The 16,049-nt window shown below is 41.2% G+C and overlaps 1 protein-coding gene across 1 annotated transcript; it reads left to right on the forward strand.

The window, feature by feature from the left end:
- Window positions 1–1,728: 1,728 nt before the first annotated feature.
- Window positions 1,729–11,276, forward strand: daxx (death-domain associated protein). Its single transcript, XM_037693250.1, has 11 exons — window positions 1,729–1,884; window positions 2,689–2,946; window positions 5,880–6,314; window positions 6,391–6,522; window positions 6,612–6,728; window positions 6,916–7,147; window positions 7,388–7,557; window positions 7,827–7,974; window positions 8,384–8,936; window positions 9,229–9,364; window positions 10,609–11,276. Exons 2-11 carry the CDS (start codon window positions 2,707–2,709, stop codon window positions 10,666–10,668), a joined length of 2,223 nt encoding a protein of 740 aa, XP_037549178.1. The 5' UTR covers window positions 1,729–1,884; window positions 2,689–2,706; the 3' UTR covers window positions 10,669–11,276.
- The last annotated feature ends 4,773 nt before the right edge of the window (window positions 11,277–16,049 follow it).

Genomic DNA, 16,049 nt, shown 5'->3' on the forward strand with positions numbered 1-16,049 from the left:
GTTCTCTGTTAGAAGTTAATTTTTAACATTTTAATGCCACTTTGTGTTGAAATGAAAGAAATGTGAAGGAAAGATACAGAGCGGAGGATTCTGCTGCAGGAAAACCTTCTAATCTGCATTTATAAAATGCATTTCTGCTTTTTTCATGCATGTTTAAAATAAAAACACTTTAAACTTATTTTAAGTCTAATTTAATGCATCATTTATGATATGCAATAAACGTGTTTGTCTTTCAGGCGTTTGTGTGTTTTTATCTTTTACTCTCATTTAGGATGCAAACAAACTTATAACTATAGATAAACTTAAAGACTAAAACGTTTATATGTATATAAAAATGATTTACTTTAACATTTTAAGTATATAGTTTTGACCAAATTAAAAAATAAGTGTGGTAGCAGGAGATACTGATGTGAAAACGTCTTAAAACGTCCAGAAACAACACATGAGCACCTGTGATGCATTAACTCCAGATGTTCTGAATGTTGTTGCAGACAGATGTTCATACAGGGAGCAGTTTGGTGTGTGGAGCACGCTACAGAAAGCACTAGTTTTAGTATGGAAACGATGTGAAGAGGTGCAGGAGGATTTTACATTTCCTGTTTAAAGACAGAAGGGAATGAAAGCATGAAGCTCCGATATGCCTGTTAGAAACAATAATCTCCAGAATAATTAGAGTTTTTGTCACTTTAATGTTTACTTCATCTCTGAATAAAACAATAAGAAGCAGAGGACAGGAGGTTTTTACAGGTTAAGAAAGAAACTTAGAATGACAGGATTTATTTGAAGTAACTATTTTCTGTGAAAATGTGAATGAGGGCTGAATCAGCATTCAGTTGTTTGAGGAAGAAGTTGAAACAATGTTTTTATAAGAACTCGGAAGATCTCAATGCATTTCTGTGGGAAAAATCTTTGCTGGAAAAATTTATTATTTTGAAAAGTATAAAAATGACAAAAAACAAGTCACAGCACCCATCTCCTGGATGTAAACATGTATGGAAAATAAAAACAGGTAATCAACAATAGTGTGAATGGTGAATCATCATGCACACTATTATAGATCCCACTATTCACACTCATCTATATTATTTTAATTTCAGTAACATTACATGAAAGTAAAATGTTCAGTTTTTATTTCACCACTTCACTATAGACATCGTGTCAGAGCATTTAACATAGAAAAAACATGGGACTTTCTGAGTAAAAGTAAAGAATTAACAGAACTGTTTAAGACATTGAGGCAGTACATGTAGAAACTGACTTAGATCAAATGTATTGTACATAATACATTAATAAATAAATTTAAAAAATATATATATTCTGAAATAATATATCATTATATATTAATATAAAATAATATATAATTCTGAAATACAGACGAAATATTTATATATTTTCATGAAATTAACTTGTTTTTTAAAACTCCATGTGCTTGTAGGTGATAAATATGTCCAGTAGGTGGTAGTAATGCGTATAAGATGCGGTAGCTAACTACTATCTAAAGCTAAAGAAAAAGAGACACGTGACTTCGCTGTCCAATAGGAAGAGGTTTTACTTGTTCTTAACACTTATTGACCAATCACAGTCGTTGATGTTTATCAGAGTTTAGCGGGTTTCGACTTGACAACATAGCTAAGTTTGTGAGCTTTTTGTGGCTAAGCAGCAAGTCTTTTGAGGATAAAAATAATATATCTAATTTGTTTATAGGTTATCGTTCAATACAAGCAAAGTAAGATATTTTTTTCAAGTGTATTCATTTTTACAAGTACATTTTAAAATAACTAGCTGCTAATGCTAATCACGTTGGCTAACCGCATTTTTATATTATGCGCACTTGTAAAACGCTAAACTCGTTTATTTTCACGTTTAACTATTCTTAAATAAGAGGTGAGTACATTATTATACAAAATAAACTACCTTTGTAGTAATTTGCTTTTATCTAATTTGCGATAAGTTCTGGGTAATTTTCAGTTTTTGTTTCTTTTCTATCTGTTGTAAAACCGTCAGGAATTCAAGTTTAAGACTTTAATTGTTTCCATTTCCAATTTCACTCTTGTCTTTTCTGTCGTTTTTTAGTTATTAAGCAATTAGAACTCAAGTTGACTAACAGTCATAACAGGATCAGTGTCATAAACCTGTGTAATTAAAATAATTTATTGATTATGTTAACAGTAAGAATCAATTCTCAATAAATTTGTTTACTTTTTTTAGCGAAGCCATTTATAATAGAAAATTTTACTTAAACTTTATGCCAATTTCCTCCCTAAAAGCTATTTTCACAAACTTGTTTTAAAATTATACTTGGACTTTAGTTTACAAACGTTTCATAAACAAACATAAATGGATCACTAGTTTGTTAATAAATTAAATCTTTAAAGGGATTATCTGCTGAAATGATTATAATTTTACTCTGCCAAATGTCAAATATTTAAAGTCGGAGATTCATCTTGAGTGTTATTATTGCTAAACAGTTTTTCTAATTATGACAACTCACTTTGGAAATATTTCTGTTTTGTAATTATTTTATAAATGTTTAAATTTTATCTGGTAATTTACAGTCTGGAGGCAGTTTGTACTGGTAGTTCCTTAAATTTTTTCAGGCAAATCGTATTCACAGAGTTCAGTACCTTTGTAATGAATTTATTACACTTTACTGGCATTTGAAGTCTTCAAAAGTCTTTTTTTTTCCAGAACTAAACAACATTTTGAATGGCGGTGGCTCCTGCCTCGGTGGCAGATAAGATCATCGTCCTCGATGATGATGATGAAGAAGTGAACCCTCAGCCTTCATGTTCTGCTGCCTCCTCATCCTCTGCACAAAAAAACAAACATGTTTCGCCACTCAAAGCTCAGCAGCCGGCGCCCACCCACATCACCAAGTCCCCGTTTGCTTCAGCCAAGAAGGAGGTTCATGTTCTCAAGGCAGAGAATGAGAAGTTGTTCAGTGAGGTGAGGCATCATTTAAAGGTTTTTCTTCCTTGTGTGGGGAAGTGAAACGTCTTCAACTACAGGATCGAAATCCAGAGTCCAGTTGTTTTGTTTTTTTAATTGTTTTTTTTTCTTGAATTTACCACGACCTGCATAACTGAGAATCTACACCAGTATAGAACTTGAAACTTTACAAATTTGCCAAAGTTGAGATTCATCAGGCTTTTGCTCAATGCTCACTTTGATGCATTCTCCAGAAACGAATGTTGCCTTCATTGACCTCTTTAGTGAGTTCAGTCATCGTACGCAAAAAAGTAAATGTTGATATTTTACTTGTTTTGAAACATCTCAGCAAAAATAAGAAACCGTTCATATGATTTGACTGAACATTGTTGGATTTTTACCTGGATTATTGAGCATGAACTTTGATGTTTACTTGTTTACGTTTCTTCCTTGAATCTCCACCTTATCATGGTGGAGGAGTTTGTGCGCCTGAATGATCCTAGGTGCTATGCTCTCGGGGGGGTAATTGTAATTGCCCCTGGTAGGATCTCCCAAGGCAGATTGGTCCTAAGTGACAGACAGGCCAGACAAAGATCAATTCGAAAGACTCGTGGACAGAATTAAACAAGGAGCTCAGTGTCCCTTGCCTGGACGTGGATTACTGGGGCCCCACCCTGGAGCCAGGCCTGGGGGAAGGGCTTGTCAACAAGCATCTGGTGATCAAGTCTCTATCCATAGAGCCTGGTCAGGCTCAGCCCGAACAAGTAACATGGGTTTGCCTTCCTGTGGGCCCACCACCTGCAGAAGGGGCCATAAAAGTTGGGTACATGACGCCATGGGCTGTGGCTGAAAGCGGAGACCTTGGCGCTCTGTCCCTGACTTACCAAAGCTGGCTGAAAGGTGCGCCAGCTGGAGACTCCTTTATTCTGCTGGGTGACTTCAGTGCTCATGTGGATGATGACAGGGACCTGGTGGGATTGGGAACTTTGGTGTTGGTCTGTTCATAACTGGCTGAGGTCACAGAGGTAGTTAAAAAGCTCCGTGGCGGCAGAACTCTGGGGGTGGATGAGGTTCGCCCTGATTTCCTTAAGACTCTGGATGTTGTAGGACTGTCTTGTTGACACGCCTTTGCAACATTGTGTGGACATGGGGGTAGTGCCACTGGATTGGCAGATTGGGGTGGTGGTTCCCCTCTTCAAAAAAGGGGACAGGAGGGTGTGCCCCAATTGCAGGGGCATTACTCTCCTTATCCTTCCTGGTAAGGTCTACTGGAGAAGTGAGTCCGATCGTTGGTCGAACCTCAGATCCAGGAGGAACAATGTGGGTTCTGTCCTGGCTGTGGAACACTGGACCAGCTCTTTACCCTCACTAGAGTCATCGAGGGGTCATGGGAGTTTGCCCATCCAGTGTACATGTGTTTTGTGGACTTAGAGAAGGTGTTCGACCGTGTTCCTCTGGGTATGCTGTGGGGAGTATTACGTGAGTATGGGATTGGGGGTATGGGATTGGGGGCCCATCGCTAAGGGCTGTTTGGTCCCTATACAAGCTGCGTGAGAGTTTGGTTCTCATTGCCAGTAGTGAGTCGGACCCTTTCAGGGTGGGAGTTGGTCTCTCCGCCAGAGCTGCTCGTTGTCACAGATTCTGTTCATAAGTTTTATGGACAGAATTTCTTGGTGCAGCCACGGGGTGGAGGGTTTCCGGTTCTGTGGCCTCAGGATCCATCTCTGCTCTTTGCAGACGATGTGGTCCTGTTGGCGTCATTGTGCCGTGATCTTCAACTCTCACTGGAGCGGTTCACAGCCAAGTGTGAAGCTGCTGGGATGAGAATCAGCACAAATCTGAGGCCATGGTCCTCAGTCAGTAAAGGGTGGATCGCTCTCTTCGGGTCGAGGGTGAGGTTCTTCCTCAAGTGAAGGAGTTCAAGTATCTCAGGGTTTTGTTCACGAATGAGGGAAGAATGGAGCATGAGACTGACAGATGGGTTGGTGCAGCGTCTGCAATATTGCGGACTTTGTGCCGGTCCGTTGTGGTGAAGAGGGAGCTGATCTGTAAGACAAACCTCTCTGTTAAACGAACAGTCTACGTTCCTACCCTCACCGCTGGTCTTGAACTCTGGGTAATGACAGAAAGAATGAGATCGTGGATACAGGAGGTTGAAATGATTTTTTTCTGCAGGGTAGCTGGACTCTCCCTTAGAAATAGGGGGAGAAGTTCAGTTATCAGGAGAGACTCAGAGTAGAACCGCTGCTCCTTCACATCGAGAGGAGTCAGTTGAGGTGGTTCATCTGGTAAGGATGCTCCCTGTTCGTCTCCTTAGGGAGGTGCTTCGGGCATGTCCGACTGGGAGGAGACCCCGGGGAAGACCCAGGACACACTGGAGAGACAACGTCTCTCTGTTGTCCTGGGAACTCCTTGGGGTCCTCCCAGAAGAGCTGGAAGAGGGGACTGTGGAAAGATGTGTGGACCCCCCTGCTCAAGCTGCTGCAGCTGAGACCTGACTTTGGAACAAGCAGAAGATAATGGATGGAAGTTATTAGACTCTAAACAAGTTAAGTATGGTCCTCTGGACATTCAAAAAAGCAAAACAAAAAAATGTAGAAACGTTTCATCTTTCATCCGAAAGACTTCTTCAGTCTGAGCTGAATGCAGCACCTCAGACTGAAGAAGTCTTTCGGATGAAAGACGAAACGTTTCTACATTTTGCTTTGTTTTGGTTTTTTGAATGTCCAGAGGACCAGACTTAACTTTTTTTAATTTTTCTACCTGGATTATTGAGCACGCATCAGGATAAGTTATTGGACTGTAACATTTTGATTAAAGGATTTGATTCTTACTCCTCAAGAAATTAGGTTTTATCAAGTTTTGCCAGTCGGACTTCTTTTAAGCTGATATTTAGCTCGTAACATGTTCATCTGGTAGCATCATTTTAATCTTCTTCTTTGTCCCTTCAGTTTTTGGAGCACTGCAAACCTCTCACTAAAGACTGCCCTGAGGTCTTAACATACCTTGAAGCGAAACACACCAAGGCCTCTCCTGACTTCCTGTCCTCCGTTGAGTTCAGGAACACGTTGGGACGATGTCTGACTCGCGCTCAGTCCAACCTCACCAAAACATTTGTCTACATCAACGAACTGTGCGCTGTCCTCAAGCAGCACACTGTCAAGAGGAGGCAGATCCTCTGCAATGCTGAGCCTTCTACAGCGGAGTCAAGTACGTCTCAGTCTACCTCACTCAAGTTCAAAGACAAAAGTAAGGGTAAGACAGAAGAGGAAAACGAGGTGAAGTCTGCAGCAGACGGAGGATCTTCCACTTTGGAAAGCCAGGAGAAAATGAAAGAGGAAGATCAAGAATCTGTAAGAAAAGCCAACAGAGCGTTAAGGAAACAGGTGCGTAAACAAACTATTTATAAAGACCGATTCCTGAAAAAGACTTGAGATGATTCATGTTTGCTTTTGTGTCCAGATTGCGTACCTGGAGAATCTGCTGAAGGTTTATAATGACGAGATCTACCGTCTGCAGCAGGCTGAGCTGAGTTTAGATGACATGGGGACCGAAGACTCCACGTACATCCAGGAGCACAAACTCAAGCGAAAGGTCAATGAAGTCAAAACGATGGAGCTTCGTTAACAGATGAAAAATTAAACATTACAACAAACGTGCAGTAACTCATCACTATTTTCCAGATGATGAAGATTTATGAGAAACTATGTGAACTGAAGGGCTGCAACACACTGACAGGCCGAGTTATTGAGCAGAGGATCAAATACTCCGGCACTCGTTACCCTGAACTCAACAAGAAGGTGAGCTGATGAGAGTTTAATTATTTCATGTGTCCTGGCAAACTACAGCATGTACAACTTGTTTACTGTTAGTGTGAGCTCATGAACTAAATGAATCAGAATTTATTTTACAAACGATCTGAGCCGTTTCTAAATGAGCGTTTCCTGCTGTATCTGACCGTACCCTCTGCTGCTCTTTTCTCCTCAGATCGAGCGTTTCATCAACAGTTCTGAGGCCCACAGAAACCCTCCGGATTACCACGACATCCTGCAGCAGGTGCTGCGTGCCAACGAACGCCACAACCTGTGTTTGAGCAGGAAACAACTGAATCAGATCGCTCTGGATGCCTTTAGAGACACCGGGAGCCGCATGCAGGAGCGACGCCACCTCGACCTGGTTTACAACTTCGGCTCGCGCCTCACAGACCCCTACAAGCCTGGTGACACCTCAGATCCTCACTGTGTCTATTGAAAATGTTTATTCTGTAGCTGCTGCTGTGTGATGGAGAACTAAGTAAAACGGACCTAATGGAAGGGAACGGTCAATTACTGAGGAAATGTTTAGGATATTAACAAAACGGTTTATTAAAAAGACAAATGACAACTTGCACTGTGATCATAATAATAATAATAAATACACTAATTAATGAATGTCTGCCCTTCCTCCATTTCTCTTGAAGCTCAGGATCCGGCTCTGTCTGACCCGTCTTTGCTGAGGAAGCTGCGGTCCAACAGAGAAGTGGGTTTGTCTCGTCTGGAGGAGGTCATCACTAAATACGCCGTCAGACAGGACGACACAGAGGAGCAGGAGAGGCTCAAGAGAGTGGAGAAGGACAGCAAGGACAAAGAGGTGAACAAGGCTCGTTCATGGGACAAAACTGTTAATGTCTAATATTCCTGCTGATCTTTGAACTATTTGATCCAAAATGAACTTTGGTGCAAACGCTACATCAAATAATGAGGTAGCCATAGTCTTTAAACTGTCCGTGAGGACCGAGTCGGTACCGTTAAAGGACAGTTCTGCTTAAATGACTTCAGTTTAAACCAGAGTGCGTCGCCTGAGGTTAACAGTAAACTTAAGGAAACGCAACAGAGCACTGACTTTACGTTCATTTCCAGGACCACAAACCAAAAGAGGAAACGCAGACGAGTCAGGCAAATGGAGTGGCAGAGGAGGAAGAAGAGGAGGAAGAGGATGAGGAGGACGAGTCGTCAGACCCCGACATCGAGGAGGAGATCCAGGCCAGCACTCAGCAGAACGCAGCAGGTTAGACTGAAGACGTTCAGTCAGAAAGATTTCATGGCAAAAACAGTTCCTGGTCTCAAAACTCGTTCTGACACTTCTGTGGACGTAAAGCGTCTTTCAACCCAAACCAACCTTCAGTCCAGGTTTATGTGTTTTACATTCTCTGTTAACGGCCGAGGGTTTTATCTGTAGATTTGGATTCTCTTCTTGTTGAAGGCAGGAATGTTGTTGCATGCTAACATTGTGTTTGTGTAGTTACAGAGGGGGATTTGGGAGATTCAGTGGGTGTGTTTAGGAGCTCGTGGTAGATACCAGGATGATGTCTGAACCATTGATCTGTTAAAAAAAACAAGGTGTCTTCTCTGTGTGATCAGGTGAAGGGAGCAGAAAGAGAGCGCTTTAATAATCACTTTAATTTGCTCCTTTTCAGGCGAAGATGAGAATGAGGAAGATGAAAACGAGGCAGAACAATGTGAGAGCGACAACAAGGAGGATCAAACTTATGATCAGACAGGAATCGTTTCTGCAGGCGGTGAAGGAAGCGTGAACGATGAAGACGAGCCCCTCACGACTGGAAGTCCCTCCTCTGATGAAACTCTGACCTTTCCCATGTCCAACAACCCGTCCCCGGGGGACAGCCCCGCCCAGTCTGAGCCCGCGCAGACTCACGAGCAGCAGCTGTCGAACGGCCGCCCAGCAAGATTACAGGAGCCCGTGAGCTTGACCAATCAGCTTTCAGTGGTTCTTGTCCGGGACAACAAGGTCATTAAAGACGGTGCAGCGGTCCACCCAGCAGCAGCAGAGACCAATGGAGATTCTTCAGCCGAGCAGGGAACAGTCGGCTCGGGTCAGTGTGGAAGTCAAACGACCAACGGGACGTCGCCGCCTCCGAGCCCGAGGACGACGAGGAGCCAGAAGAGGAAGAGGGAAGAAAAGATGTCGGAAAACTCTCGAAGTGTAAAACAGAAAATCAGCTACGACAGGTGAGGCTGTGTGAGGTGAAGGCTGACTGACGGGATTAAAAACAATAATCTAAAGGACTAAATGTTCTCGTATCGTGTGTACATTTATTTTACTGTATGTTTACAGATTTATGAATTTGTCTGTTCTCAGATTTATCTCATTCTTCTGAACCTGGTGTTCGTTAAACACGCTAATAAAATTCAACCAAACTTCAAACGATCGAGTGTTTTCAACGAACCTCAGAAATTAATTAGTCTTTTTGTTAATTTGCTCCCGTTTCTCTCTTCTTCCTCCCTCCATCCTCCTCATCAGTGATGCAGACATTCCTCTGGATATGGGTGTCATTAGCTGCAATTCTCCTCAGGAGGCAGAACCCGCCCGAGCCGACACTCCACCTCAGAGCGAGTCGTACGGCTCGCTGACGGCACCGCCCCCCAAGAAAAACAAGGTACACAAACCGTTAATCAGGTCAAATGCAGGAAATTAAAATGAGAGATTGACCACCTACCTGACTTTTTAACATTTATTTAACACTTTGAAAACGTGGACACTTCGGAAGAGCGTCGTCGCCTAAAACAAGTAAACTGTGGGTCGTCCTCCTACCTGATCATCTGTTTAGACAGGACCGACAGCAGATTATTTAAAAAGTGGCAGATATTGTCCAAATAATCCAGCTGAGTGATGTTTTTGCCCGTGAGTTTGTCTACTTCATGAATCAATAAACAACTTTTATTATAACTTTCAGAAACTAATTATTGGATGTTCATCTGCAACTGATTAACTTTTGGAGTTAACCCAATTCAAGATGGCCACCACAACTAATTAACTCACAGCCTACACAAAAATTATTACTCAATGAAATTTAAAGACATTAACTTAAAATGTATGATAGAACAGACTTTATTGTCCCCTAGGGGAAATTTGTCATGGACTCGGGTGTTTGTAGCGTAGTAGCAGCTGCTCAGACGGTAAATACACACACAATTCATATCAGCAGCTAAAAACAAAGACGACAAGCACATGCAGTTAAAACAAAACATGAGAGAACACAAAGTTCTTGCACACCTTCCAGGACACCTGGACACCTTCCAGGACACCTGGACACCTTCCAGGCCTCAACCTGTTTAAAAATCTGATTCAAAACGTTGATGGAGGTGGGCACAAAAGATATTTAAAATGTTTCAGTTTAGTTTTTGGGATTCTATACCTTCTACCGGAAGGATAGTAGCTGAGATTCATCCACATCAGCTCTTTAATTCAAATAAACATATTTTATAACACTTTGTTTACAGCAGGGACTGTGGAGAATGTTTCCATGTATTTAAAAAGATAAACGCTGACCAGGATTTCCTGATTCATGCTCAATAATCCAGGTAGAAAATCTAACAAGGTTGAGTCAGGTCCTCTGGATGGATTCTTCTTGTTGAAACGTTTCGTCTTTTATCCAAAGGACTTCTTCAGTCTGAGGCGCTGCAACAAACTCAGTCTTATAAATAGCACCTTCTCATGGTGGATCAACCAGTTTGTTGTTGACAGCCTGAACTAGCTGTTCATATGATCAAGGACCATCAGCCTGACAAGTTGAACACGGAGGCTCCGCCCCTGTTTAAAGATGAACGGTGGACTGAACAGGAATATTTTTAATCTTGGGGATTATTCTGTGATTAATCCGGTTGTTCTCTCTGTTTCCAGGTTAACGTGGCGACTCAGTGCGACCCAGATGAAATCATCGTCCTCTCAGACTCGGATTAAGTTTCACTCTGGACTCCAGAATGTTTCCAGATCATCTCTGTGAGTTCGTGAGAAGAACATTTTTCATCTAACTCAACTAGATCCTACAGGAACTGGATCATCAAGGTTTTTTTTTTTACTCTATCGGCACAAACCTTTCACCGATGTTTGTACTTCAACACGTTGCCAAACGAAAGCCAAGGACTTTTAAACACCTGAACATGTACAGGACGTTTCTGTGGACCCTTCAGGTGCACGTTTCTTTTCTCTACCTTCATTTCCTGGTGATGGCAGCGCAACACGACTGATCCGTCAGCTGTTTGTGGGGGTGTCTCTAGGCGGCACCTGGAGTTTCAGTTTCTGCAGAGGGTCCGGGCGACGCTCGGGCGTTCGGTCGAGTTTTTGTTCCTGCACACTCGTTTGTTTACACTAACGGAGCTTTTCTTCCTGTCAGCAAAGGGAACTTGGGGCCTGCAACAAAAAGAGTTCTGAAACGACGACTTTTTGCTGTTTCTGTTGGTTTTGTTTGAGCGAGCGAGCCACGTGGGGGTGCTTCGTGCAGCTTTGGAGCGACTGCAGCGGGAATTATTAATGAACACAGTCAAAACAAATTTTAAAGTTTTTTAAAAGTCCACAGCTCCCAGAAACTCGTTTTCATTTTTCTGCTCAACTCAACAAAAAAAAAAAAAAAAATTTCTCCTTTTAATCAATTTTTTTTATGTTTTCATGTTTGGTCCTTTGTAGTTTTTATTTCTTAGATAATTTCAGTTGTCTGACGATGAAAATACTTAAAGCCAGTGAACTTCTGCTGTGACAACACCACACTAGATTATTCAGCCCGTTTTGTTTCTAGAAAATTAAAGATAAATAAAACTTTCCGACATAAAAATCACCAGTTATGTTACATACATATTTTCTGCACTTTTTTTGTGTTCAGGGCCAAGAATCTGTAGCTTACACTGCCACCTGTTAACTTTATTCAATATACAAACCAGTTATAAATCATTTTCTTTGGAACTTGATGACACACTGAATCTAATCCCCCCCCCCCCCCAATTCACCTTGTATTTTTATTTTAATGCTTAATCTTCAGCTGTTTATAATTTGTAGTTTGAACTGAAAACATGAAAGATGTTTGATACAAAAAAAAAACCTGTTTTTTTTTTTATTGGCTGTAAAACAAAATATATTTCTTACACTCTACAGGTAACGGAGGCTGAATTAAACTCATCCAACAGTTTTTATTGAATTATATTAGTCCATGTTCGTGTCCCCGATCACCTGATTTTACTTGTTTTAACTGGTTAGGAAGGATCTCTTCCAGCCCACAGTCGGCATCTAGAACCACTCTAATGAAACCAGGAGAATGAGTTACATTTAATCTCACTTTGGGATTAATTCATTATTTTTTAATTTAACTGAATCCTGAATTTTCACAAAAAGAGCAGAGTTTTAGTTTCACCCACAAACATTGTTTTTGTTAAATTCTCCATCTGTTAACGTTCAAAGAAGAAATCTGATCATGTTTCATACCAGTAAATATCGTCGCGGTCTTTAAAGTTGGATGATGTGCCTCTTTTATAGGCCGGTGTGTTCAGACGTGTGTGTGACGCTGTGTTGTGATGACGGGTGGTCCATCTCCAGATGTTTTCACCTCCAGCTCGTGGTCGCAGGAAGAGGACGACCAGCAGCATCACCCGGCTGACGGGCGGGATGGATCGGAGCGCGTGATGCGTCTGGGGGGGTCGAAGTCATTCGGCTAACTAACCATTCCTAATTCTTGAATGCCGTGTTTTTGTACCTCGCAGGTGAAATGTTTTGAGCAAAGCTTCTTTCAGATTTATTAGAGGTTTGAGATGTGATGTTAGTCTGTCCTCGTCTCTGCAGAGGAGCGATCCGTCATTCACTGTGATTTCTTTTTCTTTTTTATAGAATAAATGATGCATTTTGTTACAAAACTGTGTGAAATTATTTCAGATTTACATCAAAAGAGCTCCATTAAGAGAAAACTGATCAATTCTATAATAAATAGTTTAATTCCATCTACGAGTTGGTTTGAAAAAAAAAATTAAACACTTCACTTTATATCTGATCAGGAAATAATTAGTGATTATGAGCTCAAAGTTTTATTTTTATGAAAGAACGTTTTTCCTCGGCTGCAGTTTTCTCTGAAAATTTGAAGCTGCATAAATTCTGCATCATTTTAATTAAATAAAGATCTGTGTTTATTTATGTATCAAGTCGTGACGTTCTGCAAAACCTCCATCATTAAACAGGAACAACAGTCTTGACAGCTACAGGGTTGATCTGGAGAATCTTCCCAGTTTTACAGGCTGCGGTCCATTTGTAAGATCCAGTTTTAAAACCCGGTCTGGTCTGGACTTTGTGAAGCACGAGGATCAGGACCGTCCAGATCCTGCAGCTAAAACACATTCCAGGTCTCATTACTGAACATTTTATAACCTGCTTCAGTTTTCTTTATTTCATGGACGAGTTCTCGAGATCCAGAATCTTAAAGAACTCGATTCCTGCAGGATTTACTGAAAAACATTAATTCTGCTGTAAAGTTCTTAACTTTTTGTCTCTAAAACATAAAAACATCAACAGTGAGCAAAACGTATGAATAAATAAATAAAGTTGGAGCGAGACCAAAACAATTTAATAAAATAATAATAATAATAAGCAAGCCGTGGTTTCAGAGGACATGTCAGATTTTCAGTTTGAATTCATTTTAGATCTTTGTGCTAATTCTTCATCTACTTGTGTTTTAATTACAGGATAAATAAAAACAAACGGAGCCGTCGGTTATTTCTCAGATAATTTATTAGTCCATAGTGTTCGTACATGGAAGAGGTTAATATTGATTCACGGTTTAATTCCACTCATTTGTCGCGTCTCCAACAGGTCAAACTGTTTGAATAAATGTTCTGTAACTTTATTTAATGTGCAAAAATCAAAACACTTCAGTGAAGTTTTCAGCAGCAGCTCTGACATTTTAAAAATGATCCTTAAACCTGCTAAAGACGAAGCAGAAACAAACGGCACAAATATAATTTTAAAAAGCATCAAGAGGTGGTCAGAAACTAAAATGATCCGTCTTTGGTTCGTCGTTGGTTTCAGAGGAAGGACGAAGCTGCAGGATTAGGAAGTGACGCAACAACAACAGGATTATTTTCTGCAGGAAGATTCAACCCTGGTTTTAATGTTCTGACGTGAGCTTTAACTCTGAGGCAAAATGTTTCAAACATCTAAATACTACAGAAATATACAATGTTGGACTTTTTTTCTTGGTGGAAGATAAATTTAAAATCTGTAAATTCAAGTTTAAGTACGTTTCTGTCAGAAAACACGTGTTGTCATCTTCCTCTCGTGTTCATTTTCAGTGACATTAATCTCTATATGCAGATATTTACACCTTACAGCGTTTGCACAGTTTAAATGGATGAAAACGTTACCGAGCTCATCTCAAACATTTACTTGTCGTTCAGAGTTTCCTCTGTAACAAACAACAAAATGACAGAAACACAAAGAAGGAAGCACTTCACAAACATCTCATCCAGACTGAAAACTCAAACCTGCAGGTAAATCATCCAAACTGAACCTTCACAGAAGGCAGAATATTAAATCTATGACTCTACGTGTAAAATATCTCTGAAGGCTTCAAAGTTTTGAGGTTCTGCGTCGTGTATGTTCCTCCACTGACTGCTTGGTTCTGCAGCAACAAAAACGTTTTTACATCTTAACATGTGGTGATTAAAAACAGTTTTCACATTAAAATGTTTGTTTCCATCATCAGTCAGTATTAGTACCAGATATGGACACAAGTGGGCAGAGTTCCTTTAAAATAGGCATTTAAAACTAATAAAAATAAAAACCACGTTTCTGTTTTAGTTGAGTGTTTGAAAACGACTGAACAGCGCCCCCCAGTGGACAATCTGCAGCTCTGCAAGGAAACCAAAATAAAACCTCTGCAATTTAAATATTAATTTTCTAGTCAATTATTACTATATAATATAGTTATATCACTTATGAGGTGCTGCTGGTCCAGAGAACTAGTTTAATTTTGAAAGAAACCTTGTAAACATCAGCTCTGTTGCCATGGTTACAGGTTAACATGTATTAGTACCACTGCAGGACATTTAAACCAGTGTAAGATAACAGGACAATAAATATAATTAAAGGTATTTAATATAAAATAAACAAATCCAACTTTTTTTTTCCTCACGTTGATGGTTAATGTGACTTTAAATTAAAAAAATTGTAACACACGAGACTGAGATCAAGATTAAACTAAAAATCACAACAGCCTCAGTTTGACAGATCTGTTCCATGAAACATGGAGTTTAAAAAAAGAAAATCCACCACCAACGATGTGAGAAACTCAAATCTATCTCTTTCCTGCAGCTTTCAGATCTAGTAGTTGTCGTGTTTATATTAAAAAAAAATAACACATTTGTATATATTTTTCCTATGTTTAATTTGTCTTAAAGGCTGTTTTACACACCGGCAGGTCACAGAACAACTGCAGAAGATCAGCCAGGTGGAACGATTTTACTCAGAGATCCAGAGAATTCTGGTTTCCTCTCAACAGAAGCACAGACAGAAGAAAACGAAAGTTACGTATGTAACCACGGTTCGATGAATCCCTCCTGACCGCCATAGGGCGGTGCTGTAAGCACTGAATAACTAATACCAACGATGTCTCAAAGAATCCTGAGCACACACCTCACTGAGGAGGTCCAGAGGACCCTTGCAGGAGAGCCTGGCCCATGGGATGAGGGGTGGCCACGTTAACGTTGTAAAATCGGGTGAACGTGTTTGGGGAAGCTCATGATGCGGCAGCACGTATTGCTTCCAGTGGAACCCCTCTCAGGGCCGCCCAGGAAGTGGAGACGCTCCTGGTAGAGTGCGTCTTCATGCCGACCGGCAGGGGGCCATACCCTGCGGCGCAGATGTGGCAGATGACGTCCACGATCCAGTGCGGGAGGCGCTGTTTGGAAAGAGGACAGCCTAACCTAGGGCCTCTGTAACACACAAACAGCTGGTCTGAACGTGGTATAATGGGAGTAGCTGCAACATACGCCTCCAGTGCTCTCACTGGGCACAAAAGACCGTGGGCCCAAGATGACTGCCCCTCCTTCTCCCTTAAAAAGTGAGAGGCGGAGGCAGCCTAGGATAACACATCCTCCTCCGCAGCCAGCTCAGGCATGGGTGGGGAGGAGAGTCTGGTCGCTGCCACTGGCTCAGCCCCCAGTTGGTGTACTTGGAAAAAGGAATTTCATCTCTGCCAATTCTGCGGACAACTGCTCCACCCTCGTGGAGAGGCCCTAATCAGACTTGGCTCGCCTTTTCCTAGGAGGGTCCACAGAGACTGTGGCCTCAGTCCGGCGCTTTGAGCGCCT

The sequence above is a fragment of the Nematolebias whitei genome, chromosome 19 (assembly GCF_014905685.2).
Source record: "Nematolebias whitei isolate Nwh7 chromosome 19, NemWhi1, whole genome shotgun sequence".
Lineage (NCBI taxonomy): Eukaryota > Metazoa > Chordata > Actinopteri > Cyprinodontiformes > Rivulidae > Nematolebias > Nematolebias whitei.

Excerpts from the sequence above, each read along its gene's own strand:
- daxx (XM_037693250.1), top strand. The coding sequence starts at position 2,707 with ATGGCGGTGGCTCCTGCCTCGGTGGCAGATAAGATCATCGTCCTCGAT. Across the intron at positions 6,315-6,390 it reads ACAGAGCGTTAAGGAAACAG|ATTGCGTACCTGGAGAATCT; the intron begins GTGCGTAAACAA and ends TTTTGTGTCCAG. Across the intron at positions 6,523-6,611 it reads AGCACAAACTCAAGCGAAAG|ATGATGAAGATTTATGAGAA; the intron begins GTCAATGAAGTC and ends ACTATTTTCCAG.